This window comes from Dromaius novaehollandiae, chromosome 5 (genome assembly GCF_036370855.1).
Source record: "Dromaius novaehollandiae isolate bDroNov1 chromosome 5, bDroNov1.hap1, whole genome shotgun sequence".
NCBI lineage: Eukaryota > Metazoa > Chordata > Aves > Casuariiformes > Dromaiidae > Dromaius > Dromaius novaehollandiae.
In genome coordinates this window covers 67925133-67943833 of record NC_088102.1, presented here as the reverse complement: position 1 = coordinate 67943833, position 18701 = coordinate 67925133, and the positions used below count along the sequence as shown (strand labels likewise).

The following is an 18701-nucleotide window of genomic DNA, read 5'->3' as shown; positions in this document are numbered from 1 at the left end:
CTGTCTATACAAGGCTTCAATGCAGTTTAATAATCTCTTTTAAAAGTTAATTTGGCTTAATTTCCTTGGTTAGCTCATGTTGATGAAGGTGGAAACACAAGTGATGGGAAATTCAATGGAAATAGGATTTCATTTGATACTCATTTTATCGTTATTAGAAAGTGCATTTGTGCTAACCCAAAATAAAGTAGATCTGTCCTGCAGAAATTACATTGAAAAGACACTGTGAGTGCAGATGCCAGTATTACAAACATGAGAATGAGAAGATTTAGAGTCCAAGTCCACCAGACAGGTGAAAACTAGAAAAGTTTACCTATTGTCAAATATCAGAGCTCCTTCATGACAATCCCAGTCTGTCCCTGACTCAGTCTGGTTCTCCCCAAGATACTGACACTGGATGGCAGAATTTCAGAGCCCATGTTCTCATTAAAAGACAGTATGGGAGGAATATCTGTGATAACAGATCTGTTGATATTTTGATAGGTGAACCCAATACCATATTATGAATCTTGTATTTCTGACTTCTGTGGCTGTGACAGTGTGGGAGACTGTGAGTGCTTTTGTACGTCAGTTGCTGCTTATTCAAGAAGCTGTAGCAGAGCTGGTGTCTGTGTTGACTGGAGGACTCCTGCCATTTGTCGTAAGTATTCCTGTGAAAATGCACACAGAAAAGCTGTGTTCCGTGTACTCAGGAACATCTGAGATAGAAAAGAGGAGAATTTTGACTTCTGTGCACATGCATCACTTAAACGCTTGTTTGTAAGAATTAGAATGTAAACCCTACCAGATGTCTGAGATTTGGAGGTTTTTTTCTTCTTCTGTTCCAGCTGTGTTCTGTGATTATTACAATCCGCCTGACAAACATGAGTGGTTTTATAAACCTTGTGGAGCCCCTTGTCTAAAGACCTGCAGGAACCCACAAGGAAAATGTGGTAACTTGCTGTACAGTTTAGAAGGTAATTCTTGCTTGACTTTGATGGGGTGTACAGGAGGCAAAGCTCGTAGTCCGGTTTTAAATGTCTTAAGCATCAAAGTTGCTGTCTTCCCTTGAAAAACTATTTCATTCCATCCCCAAAAACTCTTGGATTGAGCCTTGGGCTAGTTCCCCATTGTGCCATTCGTGGCAGAATTTGCCTGTTGCCTTTAAAATTGGGCAGAAATACAAGGACATTAACTCTAAATTTACACAGAATAGTTCTCCATTGACAAATAGGGTTAATTAAAACCTTTGGGGGAGAGGGAAAAAGAAGATGAGGACAAATAATTGGTAATATGAAGAACCCTACATTCATTTTGGAATCAAATATGCTGCTGACAGAGGTATCTGTGTTTGCCCTATATCTATGTGAAGTAGATCAAGGACACTTTGTTTACGTTAACTTTCCAGGCTGTTACCCGGAGTGTGGTCCTGAGAAGCCATATTTTGATGAGGACAACAGGCAGTGCGTTTCCCTCCCTAACTGCACCTCATGGTAGGTCAGGTGATAGTAAGACGGGCAGAATAGGACTGGACAGGACTATCTAGGCAGTGTCTGGTTTATGTTTATAGGAACTCATGGCAGTGGCAGTCATGATTAAGTCCTAAAGGAGTAGGCTTCTTCGTAAAAATAGATACAATTGCTGACTTTTTGTCATTATTCCCTATATTGATTCAAATCAGTAAAATTATCTTATCCTTTCCTCTTTATCTTCAGTGATCCTGAAGAGAAACTGTGTACCACAGACTCAAATGGTAAGTTTTCACCACCTTCACCACTCCTGTTCGTCATGTTAGGACGAACAGGACCCAGCATCATGTGTTGCTGCAGTCGCATTGCCAATAGGACTTCAGCTAGTTAGTTCAATAGACAGAGACACAGCAGTACCTTGATAAGCAGAAAGAAGTCTTTGACCTGAAGAAAAGATAATCTAAGGATTATCCTAAGGATTAAGTCTAAAAGATAATCAGGAGGAGTGAGGAGAGAGGCCTGAAATGTGGGATTCATCTCACCTAGGTAAATACTAGTTCATCAGGTTTATACTTCCTTTGTGGTCAATGCAGACAGATAATAGCCCAAAGCAGGCTGTTCATGGTATGGTGTTTTAATGAGCACTTTTAGAATGGGGTGAATCTTCCTGTGGTGGTGCTATTTTCTGAACCCTAATGACATAAGAAACCTAGACAGCTATTTTATGTGAAACAACTGATGTTTATATGCCTCAAAGCATTTTGGAGATGTGGGTTCTGCTCCCGGAGCTGCAGTGAAAAGTTAAGCAAGCCATGCAAAAGGCCAGATACCAGTTCATTGCCAGAACTGGGAGAAACCACATCTCAAAAATGCAGGGATAATCCTTGACCCAATAGACAACACTTCTTCAGTTTTGCTGATTTGTTACAGTGATAGATATCTTCTACTTGGGTTCCTGAGCACACATTCTCCAGGAATTGGAGAGCTTCTCATGTATTTAAATGAAACTGTTATCATTGCAACTTCCTCATTAGTGAATGAAAATGGATGTGCAACAGCTTTCTAGCCAGTGTCTCATCACTCGACAAGAGTGATAAGTTATCCCAGCCACATCCCCCACCAAGAGGAAATGGCCCCTGTGCTCCAGGCTGGGTGAGCCCAGTGCCCGTTCTGACTCTTTCACCACCCACTAACTCCTTTATGCAAACTGACTCTGAGAAACACCACCAACAACAATCCAACCCAATTTAAATAAAAGAGGTAGACTCTCAGTGTGACTCCTCAAGTAGAAACTGAGAAAACTTTACAGCCAGGCAATTCACATTCAGTGATATGAGCCATAGAATGGTAAATCCAGAGGGTTTGGGGTTTTTTTTTTTTTCATTTTCATTATGAGACAGTGTCCCTTGTATTTCTGTTGTAAGACAGTGTCCCCTGGTACGATGGCATTTGCTCTCTTGTTACTTCAGATTGCCTTTGCTGCTACAATGGGAAGACTTACACCTTAAATGAAACTATATACAGTCAAACAGATGGGACCGAGTGCAGTAATGCTGTCTGTGGCCCCGATGGGGAAATCATTAAAACATTCATCCCTTGCAGAACATCATCCACACCAGCACCAGGTACTAGATTTATAAGGGGTTTGGTGGTTATTTCAGAAAAGTCTGTAATGGTGACAAGATTCCTCTGTCTTGGAAAAGACTATTCCTATCTGATATTATAGTGCTAGGATAAACACAGAATTTTAGGCAACTAAAGTTTCTGGGAGGGGGGACAGACCTTATGGGTCTCATGGTGGGGGAAAAAGTGTCTTTTTTTTTTTTTTATAGATTCTTATTTTTGGAGGGGAAAAGAGAGAACAGAGAGATTCAGCCACTTCTCAGTACAACTTTTATAATAGCTGTGGGCTTATCATAATTCACACTCTGTTATTGTTAGTCCCGGTATTTCATAGTTCTAAACCCTGTTTTCTTCCCTCTCATCACCTGTGTCCCACTATTGTTCTTACTGTTCTGGTTTCCATCTTGGAGTCAGTCAATCTAAAATGGGTCATTGGAGCAAGAAGATCAAGGTACCTGGTGGTTTACTGCCTTTACAAAGGAAAAGTTGTGGAATGAAGAAGTAGTGAATAAACAGAAAATAGAAAGTGAAAAAGAGATAAAGAAAAGATGGAAATATGAAACGTGATTATAGCAAAGAAAAACAAGTGGCTAAAAAGGTGTCTTAATCTGATAGCATATTTTACAAAGTAGGACAGGGAAAATTAAAAGTTAACTTCTCTACTGAGTAGAAAAACTGAAGACTTGAGGGTCAGACCACGTGTTTGGTATTTGCTACATGTGTTAACACTTGGAGTAAGACATATAGTGGGGTGATGGCTAAGAAAGGAAAGACTATTCAAGGCAGAGTGTAGAGTAGCTGAGTTAAGCATTTAAATGATCTGTCTGTATTTAAATCAACAGATACTTTGCAACCAGGCATTAAAAAAGACAATGGTGTCCCACCAGAAATCATCTCTCCAAAGCCAGGTGAAGTCCTAGTGAATTAGAAAGTTCAAAGAAACCTTAATTTAGAATGAATTAAGAGACAGAGGAAGGCCTGTAAATTTTATTCTATACAGAGAAAATCTGACTACAGTGCAGAGTGTGTGTGCATGATTCTAATAGCATACAGCATGTGTGTATAAATGCATAAGTAACTCTACAGAATGTGATGGGGATGTAAAATGATTCTTTCCCCTTCTTATGATTGTATAGCATGTAATAGATGATACAGGACTTGAATTTAGAGTAGTAGAGGATTTGAATATTAATTAATTTCATTTCCTGCAGAGATACATATGCAACCTATAACATCTGCACCACCGTCACCAATGGTAGCCACTCCCTGCTTCTGCAGTGACAATGGACAATTGATACAAATGGGTGAGAAACCATTTAGTTTCTTCTGTCTGCGTCATTGAAGTAGGAAGATGCACTGTTAGATAAATGTGCTCAAGCAAGTAAGTGCTCATTCAGCCTGCTGCAGTTGCATGTTACCAGGACTCATTACATTTCTGAACTGTAACTAACAACTTCAGACTTAGCAGCTCTTCCATATCCTATAACTTTGTCCTCTTTTGGATATCCCTATTGTAAGGGAGCTTGGAGCAGGTGTTAACTTCACTGGGCTCCAGCACAAACCCTGGATCCCAAATCCCCAAACATGGACTTGTAATCCACATTTGTATTCCAAAGATAGAGGACTGAACTTTCCTCATCTGTTAGTGTCTCCTGGAGCACCCATCTCCCGGTCTGTATGAAGATAGGATGCAGTTCTTACTAATGTACTTACTGAATACAGAAGAATTGCAGATTAGCCACCTGTGGCCCTCTCTTAGCCTTTGCTATTTGGATGAGTTGAGCTCTGGTTCTGTTTTTAGATTCAAGGATTTGCAATCTGAGAGCCACAGCTGAATGTGGCCGTTAGATACAGACGGGACCAGCTAGTTAAAAGCAGAGCTGTGTATGGGGATGAGTAGGTGGCTGACGTGAAAGAAAAGCATTTCTGTGCTGCGTGGGCCCTGAGAGTTCACAGCAAATCTTTACCAGTTTCATGGACAACTCAGTGCTAACTATAGGGTTTTTTTGGCCTTGCAGGAGAAAATGTTTCTCTGCCAGTGAATGTATCAGGTCATTGTGCTTATTCCATTTGCAATGCGTCATGCCAGATTGAATTAATCTGGGCAGAGTGTAAAATAGGTCATACTGAGCCTCTCAAGATCTGTGATCCAGACTTCGAAACCTGTCCTCTGACATCTTCTCTGAGTGCAACAAGCCCAGTTCCTGCTTCCGTGGCAGCTCCTGTGAGCGATTGTCTTGGACTCATTCCTCCTAGAAAGGTGAGAGACCTGAAAGAAGAGGATGTGGTTCTTTAGCTACATCCTTGCCTGCAGCCAAGATTTGGTTTTCTCTAAATCCACACTTCTCTGATGCTGGTAACTACTACTACAGCTGGACTGCAGATGTTGCTGAATTGGATGATTTAGCAGTATACCACAAGCCTGAAAATAATTTAGGGAAGAAGTTGAAAAGTATTCTATTCAGCTGAAACATCTAACAGACTGTAGGTAGGCAGAGCTACCAGGGCTGAACAAAGGTCATGACCTTAATATTGAATCCTATACAAAGTGTTGTAGAACAGAAGTAGCTATGAAGGCTCTACTGATTGCTGTATGTTTTCTGGTTCTCAGAGAAAGAGTAGGTAGCAAATATCACCATGCCAGACATTTAACTGAAAGGAGTGTGGTTGGTGTGCGTGAGTTAAAAAACTTCAGTGTTTTGCTTTGGTATGTTTCTCTCCTGCTCTCTTTCAATCTGTCAATAGTTTAATGAATCGTGGAACTTTGGAAACTGCCAGATTGCCACTTGCTTGGGAGAAGAAAACAATATTAAACTGTCCAGCGTGACTTGTCCTCCTCAGCAACTGAAACTGTGTGTCAATGGTTTCCCATTCACAAAACACCACGATGAAACTGGCTGCTGTGAAGTCTTTGAGTGCCAGTGTAAGTACTGTGGCAGAGGAATTCCTGAAATTTTTGTTATGTCCAGCTGGGCCTCAAGCAAGATAAATCTATGTGATCAGTTTTTATATTAAGTTATGATCAATTCAGTGGAAGGTAACGGAGCAGAATTCCCACCTAAAACACTGTTAAGTGCAGAAAAAAAGTGTCCCTGGTAAGGTAGTTTTTCTGCATCTAACTGATCATTTCAGCTCTCATGGAAAGAGATAAACAGAGTAAAAAACAGTTTGTACTTGCAGGGAATTGAGAGGAAGCCCAACTTGAAGTCTGTCACTGTGTTTTCCAGGCATTTGCAGTGGATGGGGAAACGAGCATTACGTGACTTTTGATGGAACATATTATCATTTCAAAGAAAACTGCACCTATGTCCTTGTGAAGCCAGTTCAACCTGATTCTCACAGCTTCTGGATTCACATAGACAACTACTACTGTGGTGCCACTGATGAAGCAATTTGTTCAATGTCCCTTCTCATTTTTCACTCCAACTCTGTTGTTATTCTGACACAAGCAATAGAACATGGAAAACAAACAAACCTGGTGAAGTATTTTATTAAAATGAGTTCTCAGTATTATTACATGGTAGTTATATTACTGTACTGTCAAGTGCCCTGCCGTGATAAAGGATAAAGCTTGTAAAAAATGGGATGGGTGACAAATGCAGTTATGTTTCTGTCTCCCTCTTTTTTTAATGTCAACAAAAATTTGCATATTCTAAAAATTTGATTTAGATGGGAAATGATCACAGAATTGAAAGCTGTTGTATTTTTTTCTTGACATGAGTATTCAAATACAAATTACAACATATTAAATAGATATCATAAAGAACCAGCAGGCCACCACTTAAATGACTGCCTTCGTCAAATTTTATTTGGTGCACCTGAGGTCTGAATTTGTGCTATGCCTTCCAGTTACCCAAGCTGTACACTTTTCGCAACAGAAGGATGTTCACAGAGCACTTTTGTGTGTCTTTTTTTAGATTCTGTTTAATGATAAGAAAGTTGTTCCGAACATTTCCAAGAATGGTATCAGGATAACCAGTTCCGGCCTTCACGTCATAGTTGAAATACCTGAATTAGGAGTTTATGTCTCCTACAGTCGACTTGCATTTTACATAAAACTGCCTTTCGGAATGTTTTATAACAATACTGCGGGGCTATGTGGTGAGTGTCCTGTTCAGCTGACAGGGATGAATGTAATGAAGTTTTCTTCTTCTTTCTCTCATACCCTTATAAATGTCTCTGAATCCATGCTACACCACTGAGTTTTATTTGACACACAGTTTTAATGGATCTCTCCCTATCTGGTGGAAAGACACTGTTAGAATATGGAGTTTTAAGTCATTCCCTTCCATTCTGTCCACATTTGATGGTGGATGGGGACAGGTTCTTTCTGAACCCTGCCTCTTGATCATATCTACTCAGGATGGGAATGTAGGGAATATGAATGGCCCTGTGCTAGACAGAACCATCTTATTTGCTTTAGCCATCCAGAGGAAAGCATCAGCTGACACCTCAGTGCTGCTTTTCATGGGTAACTGTCAACTAGCTCTTCTAGCCCTCCCTTCCTACAAACAGTTCTTGTGAGCTCATCCAGGACCCCATGCGTTTGTTACCTTCCCACAAGGGTCAGAGCCCCCCCCTTTCCTTGTTGTGGATATAGCCCTTTTCTTGAGAAGCAACTTTATCACCTGTCCTTGAATTGTCATTTTGCTTTTGTATTGCTACCAGGTACCTGCACCAACAGGAAGTCTGATGATGCTATGAAGAGGAATGGTGAGATCATTGAGTCCTTCAAAGAGATGGCATTAGATTGGAAAGTGCCAGATCCTACCAACAGATACTGTAAACCAAGTGCCTTAGAACTGGCTGAGGTTGAAAATCAGCAGCGCTGTGAACCTACTGATCTGTGTAAAATCATCTGGTAAGACAACAACTGAAGGTGTCAGATGGAGAAGTCCACAAGATAATTCTGTGCTTTACTGCATGGCTTGGGAGAACTGCCTACAGGACGTGATGAAAATGGGAAGTCTAGACTACCTTTTAAACCTGAGCAGTGAAATGAAGTGTGAATGTTCCTGAGTTTAGCAGATATTTTTCAGCTACATCATCAAATCAGTCCTCCTTTAATAGTGTCTGCTGCTTGGCACTGCCTTAGCCTGTCAATTCTGGAAAAGTTAAACAGGGGTTCTTAGATATAATTAAGTATCTGAAAATTCTGGATGAAAAGCACACATTCAAAATCCAGTAAGCAAATGTGTGTGTCTGTTTTTAAAATAATTTTGTGATTTAAAATAGGATTGTCAAACATGCTAACATAAAAAGGTCTGTATTTAGAATTACAACTGTCAGCTACAAAGACGACTTTTCTTTGCAGATATCAGTCCAATGTAAAACCACTTCTTTTCAAGATGTAAAGAAAGGGAGGTAAAGCTGATTCTTATTTAAGCTATGTAGGTCTGGGTGATATGTAGTGCCATGTGCATATTCCCTATCAGAGCAATTTGCAGTTGGATCTTTACCTTGAGGCTTTCTCTGGATGGGGACGTTTGGTTCTGAGTGGAATTTGTCCTTGGAAGCAGTCCAAGGAAGTGAAAAGCCCTGCCTGTTTTCTTGCTTTGCAAAGGAATCTGCCTGCCTGCCACCGCGTGGTTCCCCCACAACCCTACTATGCGGCCTGCGTGGCGAGCGGGTGCTCGGAAGGGGGCCCTCAGGCTGAGTGCCAGAGCATGCAGACGTACGCAGCCTTGTGCGGGCTCCACGGGGTCTGCGTTGACTGGCGGAGTCAGACGAATGGGCGGTGTGGTAAGTACGAGGAAGATCTGCTGGTGGCAAAGCGTCTCCAGTCTGTTCTTCCCTCACCTTCATGTGCCAGTTTCTGTTCCTCAGCATAACCAGGCTTGAATCTTTCCTTAGCCGAGGTGGACCTGAGAAAGGCAGGAACAAATCAGAGAAGTTGTTCCAGCACAGAACTAATTCAAATCAAGTGGGAGACTTCCCCCGAGTCCCCTCTGAGCAGCTCAGCGGAGATGCTGGTTGGGACCTCTCCCACTTTTCTCCCCTGCACGTTATCTACAGCTTCATCACTAGATGGCAATACACAGCTTCCTCCTCCTCCCGGGAAGGGGCGGTTTCTGGTTGGTCCATGTGCACCAAAGGGTGCTGGTAGGCCTGGGCGATCTAACCCCCCTGTTGTAATGCTCCACAGAAGCCAGCTGTGCTCAGGATCAGGTCTACGAGCCATGCGGGGGAGCAAAAAGAAACACTTGCTTCAGCAGGTGGGTCATTTCCTAAGGCAAACGTCCGTAATTTGAAAAGTGCCAAGGAAGGCAGGATGCTAGTGTTCCCGTGGGATTTCGGTGTCAGATTGCCTGTGAGCTCATTTCTGCCTCTCATTCTTTTCCCGTGTATATTCTAATTGTGCAGAGAAGTCGTTGCGGATACCTTTCCCACCCAAAATAACACACCAGTGTTTGTTGAAGGATGTTACTGTCCTGATGGAAAAACTCTGCTGAATGATCATGATGGCACTTGCGTTTCTGTCTGTGGTAAGAAATAATACAAAAGGTGAGGTGGGGAGGGGGGATCCAGACCCCAACTAGAGCTGCACATAAGGGTTCCCTACTGCATGTCTGGGACACCACATTCTCCGCAGTAAAGGGCCAAACATATTCTGGGGGAGACCTTCACACTGACCCTTTCTAGCTAGGCTAGAAAAGTTTCTGAGTGACAGTGTCCCCCTGCTCTTAGGCAGAAAGTGCAGCTTTTGAAAGAACAAAGAAAAAAGATCTTTAAGATCTTCTGGGTAAAACGCCTGTGACTTTGCACTACAGGTATCTCTCTTTTCATGTCCATTTCTCAGATTTCAAGACCCTCCTTCTATTCCTGTTTTCCTTGTTTTCTCCAATGCAATTATTAAAGGAATTTGTAATTTATTCTGTTTTATAGGTTGCACTGCACAAGATGGATCAGTGAAACAGGTAAGGAAAATGCTGTCCTTATGCTGCATGCTGAATGCTGTTAACTAGTGTAAAAATGGTTGTGTGAGTTTCTTGTTCTTTTAGTTCTAATCTTAAATACAGTGAACTGTAGTGATAGTGGGGAAGAAAACAACAGCCTATTAATTCCTGAACTTCATTCCTTACCTGAGATACGGAAGCAGAATGAGCAGTCTGTGAGAATCACTGCTTTCTGGTAGAACTATCGGGTTTTCCTTATGAAACACACAAACCTGTAAAGGAAGGCAACAGATAATAGCATTTTTTCCTTACAGTTCCCTTCTGTCCCTTCAAGGATTTGGATCTGATTTTCCTGTATAATGAACTAGGGCAGCCCAGCCGTACCTTGCCTTGCAGCAGGCATTCATTGATCTAATACTGAACTGCTACATCTGTTGTTTCCACAGCCCAGTGAGGCTTGGGAGCATGACTGTCAATACTGTACTTGCGATGAAGCAACCTTGAACATCTCTTGCTTCCCCCGCCCTTGTGCTAAGTCTCCACCTGTCAACTGCACTAAAGAGGGCTTTGTGCGCAAAATAAGAGCACGTCCAGATGACCCATGCTGCACAGAGACAGTCTGTGGTGAGTGGGGATTCAGATGTCATCATTTGGCATAATTTGCCTTTAGCAGTGATCCTCAAGTGAGATTACAAAGACTTCCCAGGTACTAGATACAACTAAAAGCACGGGAGTGCTCAGTCTGCATCAGACCGCAGGTTTTTCTGGCCCACTGGCTTCTTTGCAGATTTCTTTACAGTACAGGCAGTCTATAGCAGGCTGGCACATGCCTTGCTCTGTGTGACCACTTCCACATGCTCCAGTACAACTGGCGATTCAAGAGGTCTTCCCCAAAACCTCTCTAAACTGCCGGACTTTTACCAGGGCTTCTTCAGGACCTGGGCACTCTTTGGAGCAGCCAGGTCTGCTGTGGCTACCAGAGAGGGAAGCGGGGAGATATTTTCCAAGCCTCTGCCCACCTCATGCAGGACTTCATTTCTTCCACCTAAGTGCCAGGAGTTCTTGCCATCGGAAGTGATGCATGTTTTCCCTCACCTTTTCATTTGCGTCCTCCCAGGCCAAACACCCACCAAGGCGCAGGACCTCCCCATCAGCCTCTTCCTCAGCACCCATAGGAGGAAGCGTGATGGGGGATCCTGGCGACAGCAAGGCCTGTTTCTGGTCTTCACCCTGTCGTGCTTCCAGGCAGAGACCTACTGGGCTCCTTAGGTGCCCTAAGGGAGCAGTGGGCACTGTCAGGGTACTCTGCCTTGTGTCTTCATACTTTTACATTTTTGGCCCTCATTCACTGCCTCTTCATTTTTTCACTTTCTCATTCATTTGTCTTTACCCAATTTGTTTCTCTGTCACCTCTTTGAGATGAGAGTGTTTAGTATTGTAAGAGAAACCCAGGAGGTGAAGAGAAGCAGGAGCAAGGGCCAAAAGTGTATGTCCAGGGAAGAGCTTTAGAATAGGACAAGCTTAGATACTTCACCTGAATACACTCCCAACTTCCAAAAATGTGCAGTTCAAGAATCATCTGTTTCTACACGAGTCCCTTCTCTAGTAATTCCTATTGGCTGACTCAAGGCCTTCAAAAGTACTTTGTCAGTAAGAAACACTTAAGCATAGGAACTTGCACTGAGTTTTGTCTTTGTGAATCTAAGTCCCTAAAAACAGAGTTTTCGCAGGTCAGAAACTGAACCTTGCTAAAGGAGAGCAATTAGGAGATGATTTGGATGTTCAGACTTCAGTGTACAGGTAAAACTGCCAGAAAGGATGCTTTGCCTTACTTTATCTACATCGTCTGTTGCAGAATGTGATATAAAAACCTGCATTATCAACAAAACAGCATGTGACTTAGGCTTCCAACCAGTGGTAGCTATATCTGAGGATGGTTGTTGTCCTGTTTTCTCCTGTAGTAAGTACCATGTTTCCTTAAGGTGTTTTATGTACTCCTTGAACTATTGCAGTTTATCTAAATGGAACTTTGTCCAGGATCAAAATCACAACAAGTAACTTCTCCCCTCCCCTCCTAGCCTTTAAATTTCATGTATTTTATTGAGACAGAGCAACTGGTACAGGTTATCTGTAGCCAGTCTTCACATATTCAATTTCTGTTACATAGAAACCACCTAGAAGCTTTGCTACAGAACTGTATTTTCAGAATCTCATGCTTGGCCCAACCTCGCATTTGTTCTGTGACCATTGAGATGGTAAACAATAAAGAGGAGCTCAACTGATTTCCAGTATGGGTAAAAATAAATGATGTAAATAGTCTGCCATATGGGAAATGCCAGGATATAGAGTTCCACCCACTATGTGCATAAAATCGGAGCAGGTGTTACATGTGGGCTTCAGGAAAACAATTAGCAACATGTCCCAGCTACCTTCTTGTTTGCTTTCCCACCAATGTGTAGGCTATTAAGGCCAGTGGACAGGCTCAGGTCTACTCTGCCTCTCCTATAAGTCACTGAGAATTCAGAGATTAGTACAGTAACTGGCTACATCATTCCTAGCACCACCTTCTCATTTTTCTTGCAGTACCAAAAGGTGTATGTGTTTCTGAAGGAGTTGAATTTAAGGTAGGTCATCTTCCACACTTTTCTTCCTATGGGCTGATACAGCCTGAATCAGAATGCTCTGAACTTCTTATTGTCAACATCCCCATAAAAAGCAGGATTAAAATAGACCATATTTTTTCCCTGCCAGTAGTCTTATGTATTATTGGAAATGTTACTGAATAGGTGCCCCTAGAGACCAGTAGCTTGCTTACTAAATGAGATCTTACCTGTGTTTTACAGTCAAGGTGTCAGGATTGTAATTGAATACAAATTTTAAATCTCATTAGATGTGGTATGATTAATTACTAGGTCAAACTGAGGAAAAATTGGAGTATGGAATTCATGAGATAAAGTAGTAATTCATTTAACATGATTGATGCACTTGGAAGTATCAGCCTTATATTAATTTTGTGATATTGACAGTATGAGGTTTGAAGTTAGAGACCTGAAAATGTTCATTTCAGGAAGCTCTGTCAGAAATAAATCTCAAGCACAACCATTTGTTTTTCTATAGTCAAGAGAACATGTGTATATCCTTGAACCCACAGAGTCCTTGCTGTGTCTTGTCTCCGCTCTCTGTTTCTTCATATTTTCAGCCTGGGGCAGTAGTGCCGAGGAAGTCTTGTGAGGACTGTGTGTGCACAGACGAGCAGGATGTTGTTACACAAACCAACCGTATCCAGTGCGTTCCAGTGAAATGCCAAACTGCCTGCCAGCAGGTCAGCTCTGCGCACTCAGCCTCTCAGACCAAGAACAATGGTTGTTGAGGGGATATATTGTAAAACCGGGACAATATAACAGGTTCCTCCCTAAAAGAGAGCAGGATATGATCTTCTGTTAGTTTTTCTTTTTTCTCTAGCAGATTTAAGAAGTCGCCCTTGGAAAGATGCCCTGAGGGAAAATGATTGCAAGGCAGTTAAAGTGAAAACTGACTGCTGAAAGACCATGTTTGTGTGGTCTATTGTCAGCTCAAAAATTAAGATTGCAAAGAAATTGCATATTCTAACTGGTTTACCTGTGTGCAGACACGACTTAGTACTCATGAGCTGAGAGTCTGCATACCAAGTGTTGAGTGTCTTACTGAAGGCAAGCAAAGAACGGTCACTTTTCCATTCTCACCCAGATATGGCCAGGCCCACTATCAATCCTAAAAATGGACAAAACCATTATCCTTTATCCTGAGACCACCTACACATTCTCCAGCTAAAAGAGTGAGAGTGAAGTATACCTAAAACAAGGGGGAGGAAATAATTAACTTGTGTGTGGATGTCTTCACGCATCTGACACAGTGACAGTACTTGTGAACAATCGTGTAGACCAAGCACTTCAGGATGCTAAGTTAATTACTTTGTCTCAATTAACTTAATTAACTTGTGCATTAGCAGAGAGAGGAGTAGCCAATGACAAGGTCTTCATGGTGAGTGAAGTGTCCCAGAGCTTGCTGTTCCATCAGAGAAAGAAAGAGTTAAATTGTCAGGTTTCATTGTCAGCTTTAGAGCAATTTCAACAGGTTTCTAAATCCTTAGACAACAGAAAAATAATCGGAATGTGTTTCATGAACAAGACTCCAGGTAACATGGCTAAAGGATAACTTTATTCCCACAGGGTTTCCGCTACGTGGAAGAAGAAGGTCAGTGCTGCAGCCAGTGCCGCCAAGTGGCTTGTGTGGCGGTGTTTCCATTTGGCAATGTGACCATTGAGGTGAGCACTCTCCAGCTCTGCACACAAGGCTGAATTACCAAAAAGACCTCAACATTTTTGAAGCAATGTCATAGTTTTCGAGGCTGGGAAGACCTTTGGGAGATTTAAAAATTTATATATTTCCAAATTAAATGTAGATGTTTATATGGCTGCTCTCTTTACTATGCACATCTCACAGATACTGTTGTGTTGAGAATTATGCATCTCTGTCAGGAATGGAAACTAATTAACCCCCTCTTCCTGATATGCAACAGAGAGAAAAATTTGGAGGGGATGTTGACATTGTGTAATACAGCTTTTGCAGAGATACATGAGCTGGCTTCACATCGCTGTCCTCCAAAACTGGAAACAGTGTCATTATGTTGCCCTAGGGATATAGTGCTAAACTGTCTGAGTGAGCTGATACAGCTAAACTACCACTATTTCTGAATTTGCTGGAACTGAAATTGAAAGTGGCATAGCTGCTTTAGTGTAGCATGCCTTGGTAACACACCATGTAATATACCATGTCTTCTCAGCTTAGCATTGTGTAGCCATAATCTGAGCCTCAGGCTAGCTCTTTGATTTTATTACAGTCTGCTACTCCTGTGAACAGTTAATGATGCTGTCTCACTCAGTTACTGCTGTCTTATACCCTGTTTCTTCTCTGATAGCTCTGTTTTGCATCTTTTCTATTTATCCTTTTATTCCTTGATAATTTTTCTTCTGAACTACCTTTTTGTATGCCAATATATTCTTTTTATGTTTTCCCTCAAAGGGGGCTGCCATGAGTAGGCTTTGCATTTATCCATTAGCCTCTGCTATAAAGACTGTTTCCCTCCTTTGCATTTTTGGCTTTGCTTCCATCTGTTGAAAAAGCAAACTGCTGAAATCCTTTAAAAAAAGGATTTTTCTTTTGTGCATACTTCATTCCACATATATTAACACACCTGCATTCTGTACTTAATAGTGCCTCTTAGCACTTCTGTTCATAACTCCATGCTCATTCTGCCATCAGCTTTTGATTCTTTCCACCTAGGTGGCAACAGAAGGGATTTTTGCATAGGCTGGTACCGGGTGAGCTTTGTACATAATTTGCAGATTTGAGTTCCAGACATTTCGGCACCTTCAAAGTGATATGAACAACCCAGTCCCTCTGGCAGTTCATTGACTGCATTGCTATTGTATTATTCATTTTTATTGTTAATGTATATTGTAATTTGGGTTTTTTCCCTGTCTTTATTCAGGTTGGAAAGAGTTATAAAGATCCATATGATAACTGTACTAAGTACACATGCACTGAGTCAGCAGGCCAGTTTTCCTTGACTAGTACAGTAAAGGTCTGCCTACCATTTGAGGCATCAAACTGTGTCCCAGTAAGTATTTTAGAGCTAGATAAAAGCCTTCTGGCATGAGTTCTGCTTCTGCTGTTCTGGAAGGTTTCACTTTGCAGAAGGCACAGTGTCTATCAGTTCCCTCAGGGGTTCATGGTAAGTTAGTTTTGCTCACTTTCAATGTGGTACGTCGCTAAGGAAAAAAGGGGTAGATGAATAAGCAAGATGAATAACAAGGGGGCTCATGTGTGGCCTGGTTTTCAGTGATTAGTGGCTTCCAGTAACTTTCAGAGGTGATGTGGGAATTCACAGCAGTTCTGAAAATTGAAGCAGGGATGAAGACAGCCATTGACTTGACTTAACTTTGCATTAAGTTCTGTATAGGTAAGGCTGTCTGACTGCAGGAGAAGAGGTAATTCTCTGGCTTTGGAGCTGACCAAAATTTTTGTGGTGGCTTCAATAGGATCTACATAAGGCAGGCCTGTGTTGCAGCACATTTTACCTGGCTTGTGGTATGATTTGTAATTTTAAGAAAATTCACTCCTTTCCTTGCTGGATTTCTTTAAAACTCTTTTGTGTATAACTGGTACAGTCACAGTTTTGTGATGTGGAATCAGTCTGTTGGTTAAAGATGCAGGAAAGTGTTTGAACTCTCATCTTAGATTAGAGTGTCTGAACTGTTCTCGTTATGTTTGCTTTCCACACAGGGAACAATTGACGTGACTTCAGATGGCTGTTGTAAGACATGTGAGTGTGTTAAATCATTGATTCCCTAATCAAGCACTGTTTACTTCTCCACTGCTTGTAGCCCTGATCCTTCATGCAGTGAGCATCTGCAGTTTCCACAGATACCTGTGGGACTGAAGGATTGTTCATACTTCTCCAGCACTGTTTTGTACCTCATAGCTGAGGCTCCAAATCTGCCTCATTCTTCCAGTGGGGATACTAAAAATCTTTGTGGTCTCTTATTCTGTGTTTTTAAAGAACCGAAATACTGTTAGTTTAAACTAAAGTCCTCATGAGGGAATTTGTAGAAAATACGTTCTGTTCTTCCGTCTGGAAATTACATGCAAAAAATATTTTTTTTTCTTTAGGATCTACCCATCTACCCAGAAATTATTGGCGATTATAAAGTCACACACATCAGCAAATGTCGTTTATAGCAATGAAAAAAAACCTTCACGCCTCCTTTAGGTCTTGGTTCAGCAGTAGCTTTACATGAACTTAGGTATAAGTCTTCACTTGAGTTAGTCCCCGAATAGAAAAGTGTCTCAACAAGCATGAAATTGCTTTGCTGAATTAGTGCATCTTTAGTATTTAGTTATGCATTTGAACTATAACAGGTTTTAGTAGGATGATCTGCCCTTGCTTTCCTAGCAAGTATCTTTCAAAATGTTTCCTCTCCAGTCTGAATAAGTCTAATAGAAATGATTTCCCACACAGGTATTGACCTGCCACATAAATGCAAACGTAACATGAAAGAACAGTACATCGTTCACAACAACTGTAAGTCTGCTGCTCCTGTCCCTGTGCCTTTCTGTGAAGGGACGTGCAGTACATATTCTGTGTAAGTAGGAAACCTTTCTCTGTCCTCGCTGGCGTCTGGTCTTCCTGGGTTCCTGTCCCCAGTAGATGCAGCTGTTTGTCCCCTTTCCCCTGTGGAAGGACCTGGTTAGGCAACAGGGTGTGCAGAACAGCAGCCTTTGGGGATGTGACTGAATGTCACGCTTAGGCTTTAGTGTGTTAGGCGTGTCCTATCTTAGCTAGGAAAATAGGTCACTATAAAAACAGATCTGCTAAAATTTGTTAACTAACCTGTTCTTACACTCCCCCTTATGCAATTTTTAAACAGCTCTGGGGTTTGGTCTTTTTTTTTTTTCCTGCTCTTTAGTCTCTGCATAAATTGCTCATTTCTGTTTTGCCAAAATGGGCCTAACCAAAAATCCACTGTAGCGACTAGGATTTTTCTCATTTGGCATCAGAGGATTAGGCCCTGCATGGCTCGTAGCGTCATGAGGATAGACTGTTTTGAAGCATCAGAAAAGTGGACAGGAAATGTTTACTCCCTTGTTCCTTAGAAGTACCTACATTGTGAGCAGCAAATACTGATCGGTCTGGGAAATCAACAGGCTGTGGGCTGATGTGTGAATCCTGTTTCCACAGGTATTCCTTTGAGGCCAGTGAAATGGAACACAAATGCATTTGCTGCCATGAAAAAAAGAGTCATGAAGTGCAGGTGAAACTGGTTTGCTCTCAGGATAAGACAATCCAATTCACGTATGTGCATGTAGATGAGTGTGGATGCATGGAAACAAAATGCCCAAAGAAGAGAGCATGAACGTAAACTCATGGAGACATTTCAGCTCGCATTTAATGCTTCCCTAGCATGTGAGTAGTTTAGAACAAAGCTGTGAGCATCCTTCTAACAACGGTACTTTTCTCCTTTGCTTTTTCCTTCTGGTAATATATGCAATTATGGAAATTAGACAAAGGATTTTGCTCTATGTGTTTGTAGAATAAACTGCATTTTAAAGAGGTCTTGTTCTCCTGTTTCAGTGGTGCTGCTAATGGGGAAAGGTGACCAAGATCTTTCCTCCTGTAGTGATGTATAAACTGAGATTATTACAAGGCACTCCAGAGACAGCTGATGCCTTTCAAAAGTCCTGCCTGAAGAAAGGACAAGTTATCAAACCATACCCATACATATCACTTAATTTCACTCAGAAGGGAAACAGCAATAGCTTTTACAGCTGCAGTTCAGTCTATCAGACAGAGCCGAGCTCAGGGGCAAGGGTGTACCTTTCCATTCTTCTCCTCACTGGTTTTGCACCTCATTTCACCGAGCATCTGCATCACTGGAGGAAAGCAAGATGCTGTTTTCCTTTTGTACGGTGAGCACTACATCAGAAGTGTTAAAAACATATTTTACATGTATGCAACAGAATTATATTCAGAGCCTTTTAAAGTTCTTATCTCACTGGTGTACTCTTTAATTTGCAAAGACGACATCAAACTTTGAGATGTGTGTTTGGTCAGAGACTGAAATTCAGTCCCACTACTCATTACATGACTATGTCTTGTGTTGTGAATGATTGACTACCAGCTAGCGAGTCCGAT

General features: G+C 41.7%; 1 protein-coding gene across 4 annotated transcripts in view; it reads left to right on the top strand.

The window, feature by feature from the left end:
• Positions 1–18121, top strand: part of LOC112993637 (mucin-5B) — a 48255-nt gene extending 30134 nt beyond the window's left edge. For 2 of the 4 annotated variants that reach the window (XM_026117433.2, XM_064513158.1), the window contains 25 exons: positions 484–640; positions 828–956; positions 1388–1472; positions 1695–1732; positions 2918–3073; positions 3914–3979; positions 4283–4375; positions 5090–5331; positions 5817–5994; positions 6299–6549; positions 6989–7172; positions 7740–7932; positions 8635–8813; positions 9217–9286; positions 9435–9556; positions 9957–9988; positions 10414–10591; positions 11823–11927; positions 12551–12591; positions 13167–13289; positions 14176–14271; positions 15498–15626; positions 16292–16331; positions 17028–17151; positions 17748–18121. In XM_026117433.2, coding sequence (XP_025973218.1) covers positions 484–640; positions 828–956; positions 1388–1472; positions 1695–1732; positions 2918–3073; positions 3914–3979; positions 4283–4375; positions 5090–5331; positions 5817–5994; positions 6299–6549; positions 6989–7172; positions 7740–7932; positions 8635–8813; positions 9217–9286; positions 9435–9556; positions 9957–9988; positions 10414–10591; positions 11823–11927; positions 12551–12591; positions 13167–13289; positions 14176–14271; positions 15498–15626; positions 16292–16331; positions 17028–17151; positions 17748–17922 — 3186 coding nt within the window. In that variant the 3' untranslated portion in view covers positions 17923–18121. Of the gene's footprint in view, positions 1–483; positions 641–827; positions 957–1387; positions 1473–1694; positions 1733–2917; positions 3074–3913; positions 3980–4282; positions 4376–5089; positions 5332–5816; positions 5995–6298; positions 6550–6988; positions 7173–7739; positions 7933–8634; positions 8814–9216; positions 9287–9434; positions 9557–9956; positions 9989–10413; positions 10592–11822; positions 11928–12550; positions 12592–13166; positions 13290–14175; positions 14272–15497; positions 15627–16291; positions 16332–17027; positions 17152–17747 lie in introns of those variants that run through there. The other 2 variants (XM_064513157.1, XR_010389538.1) reach the window with 2 other exon arrangements.
• The last annotated feature ends 580 nt before the right edge of the window (positions 18122–18701 follow it).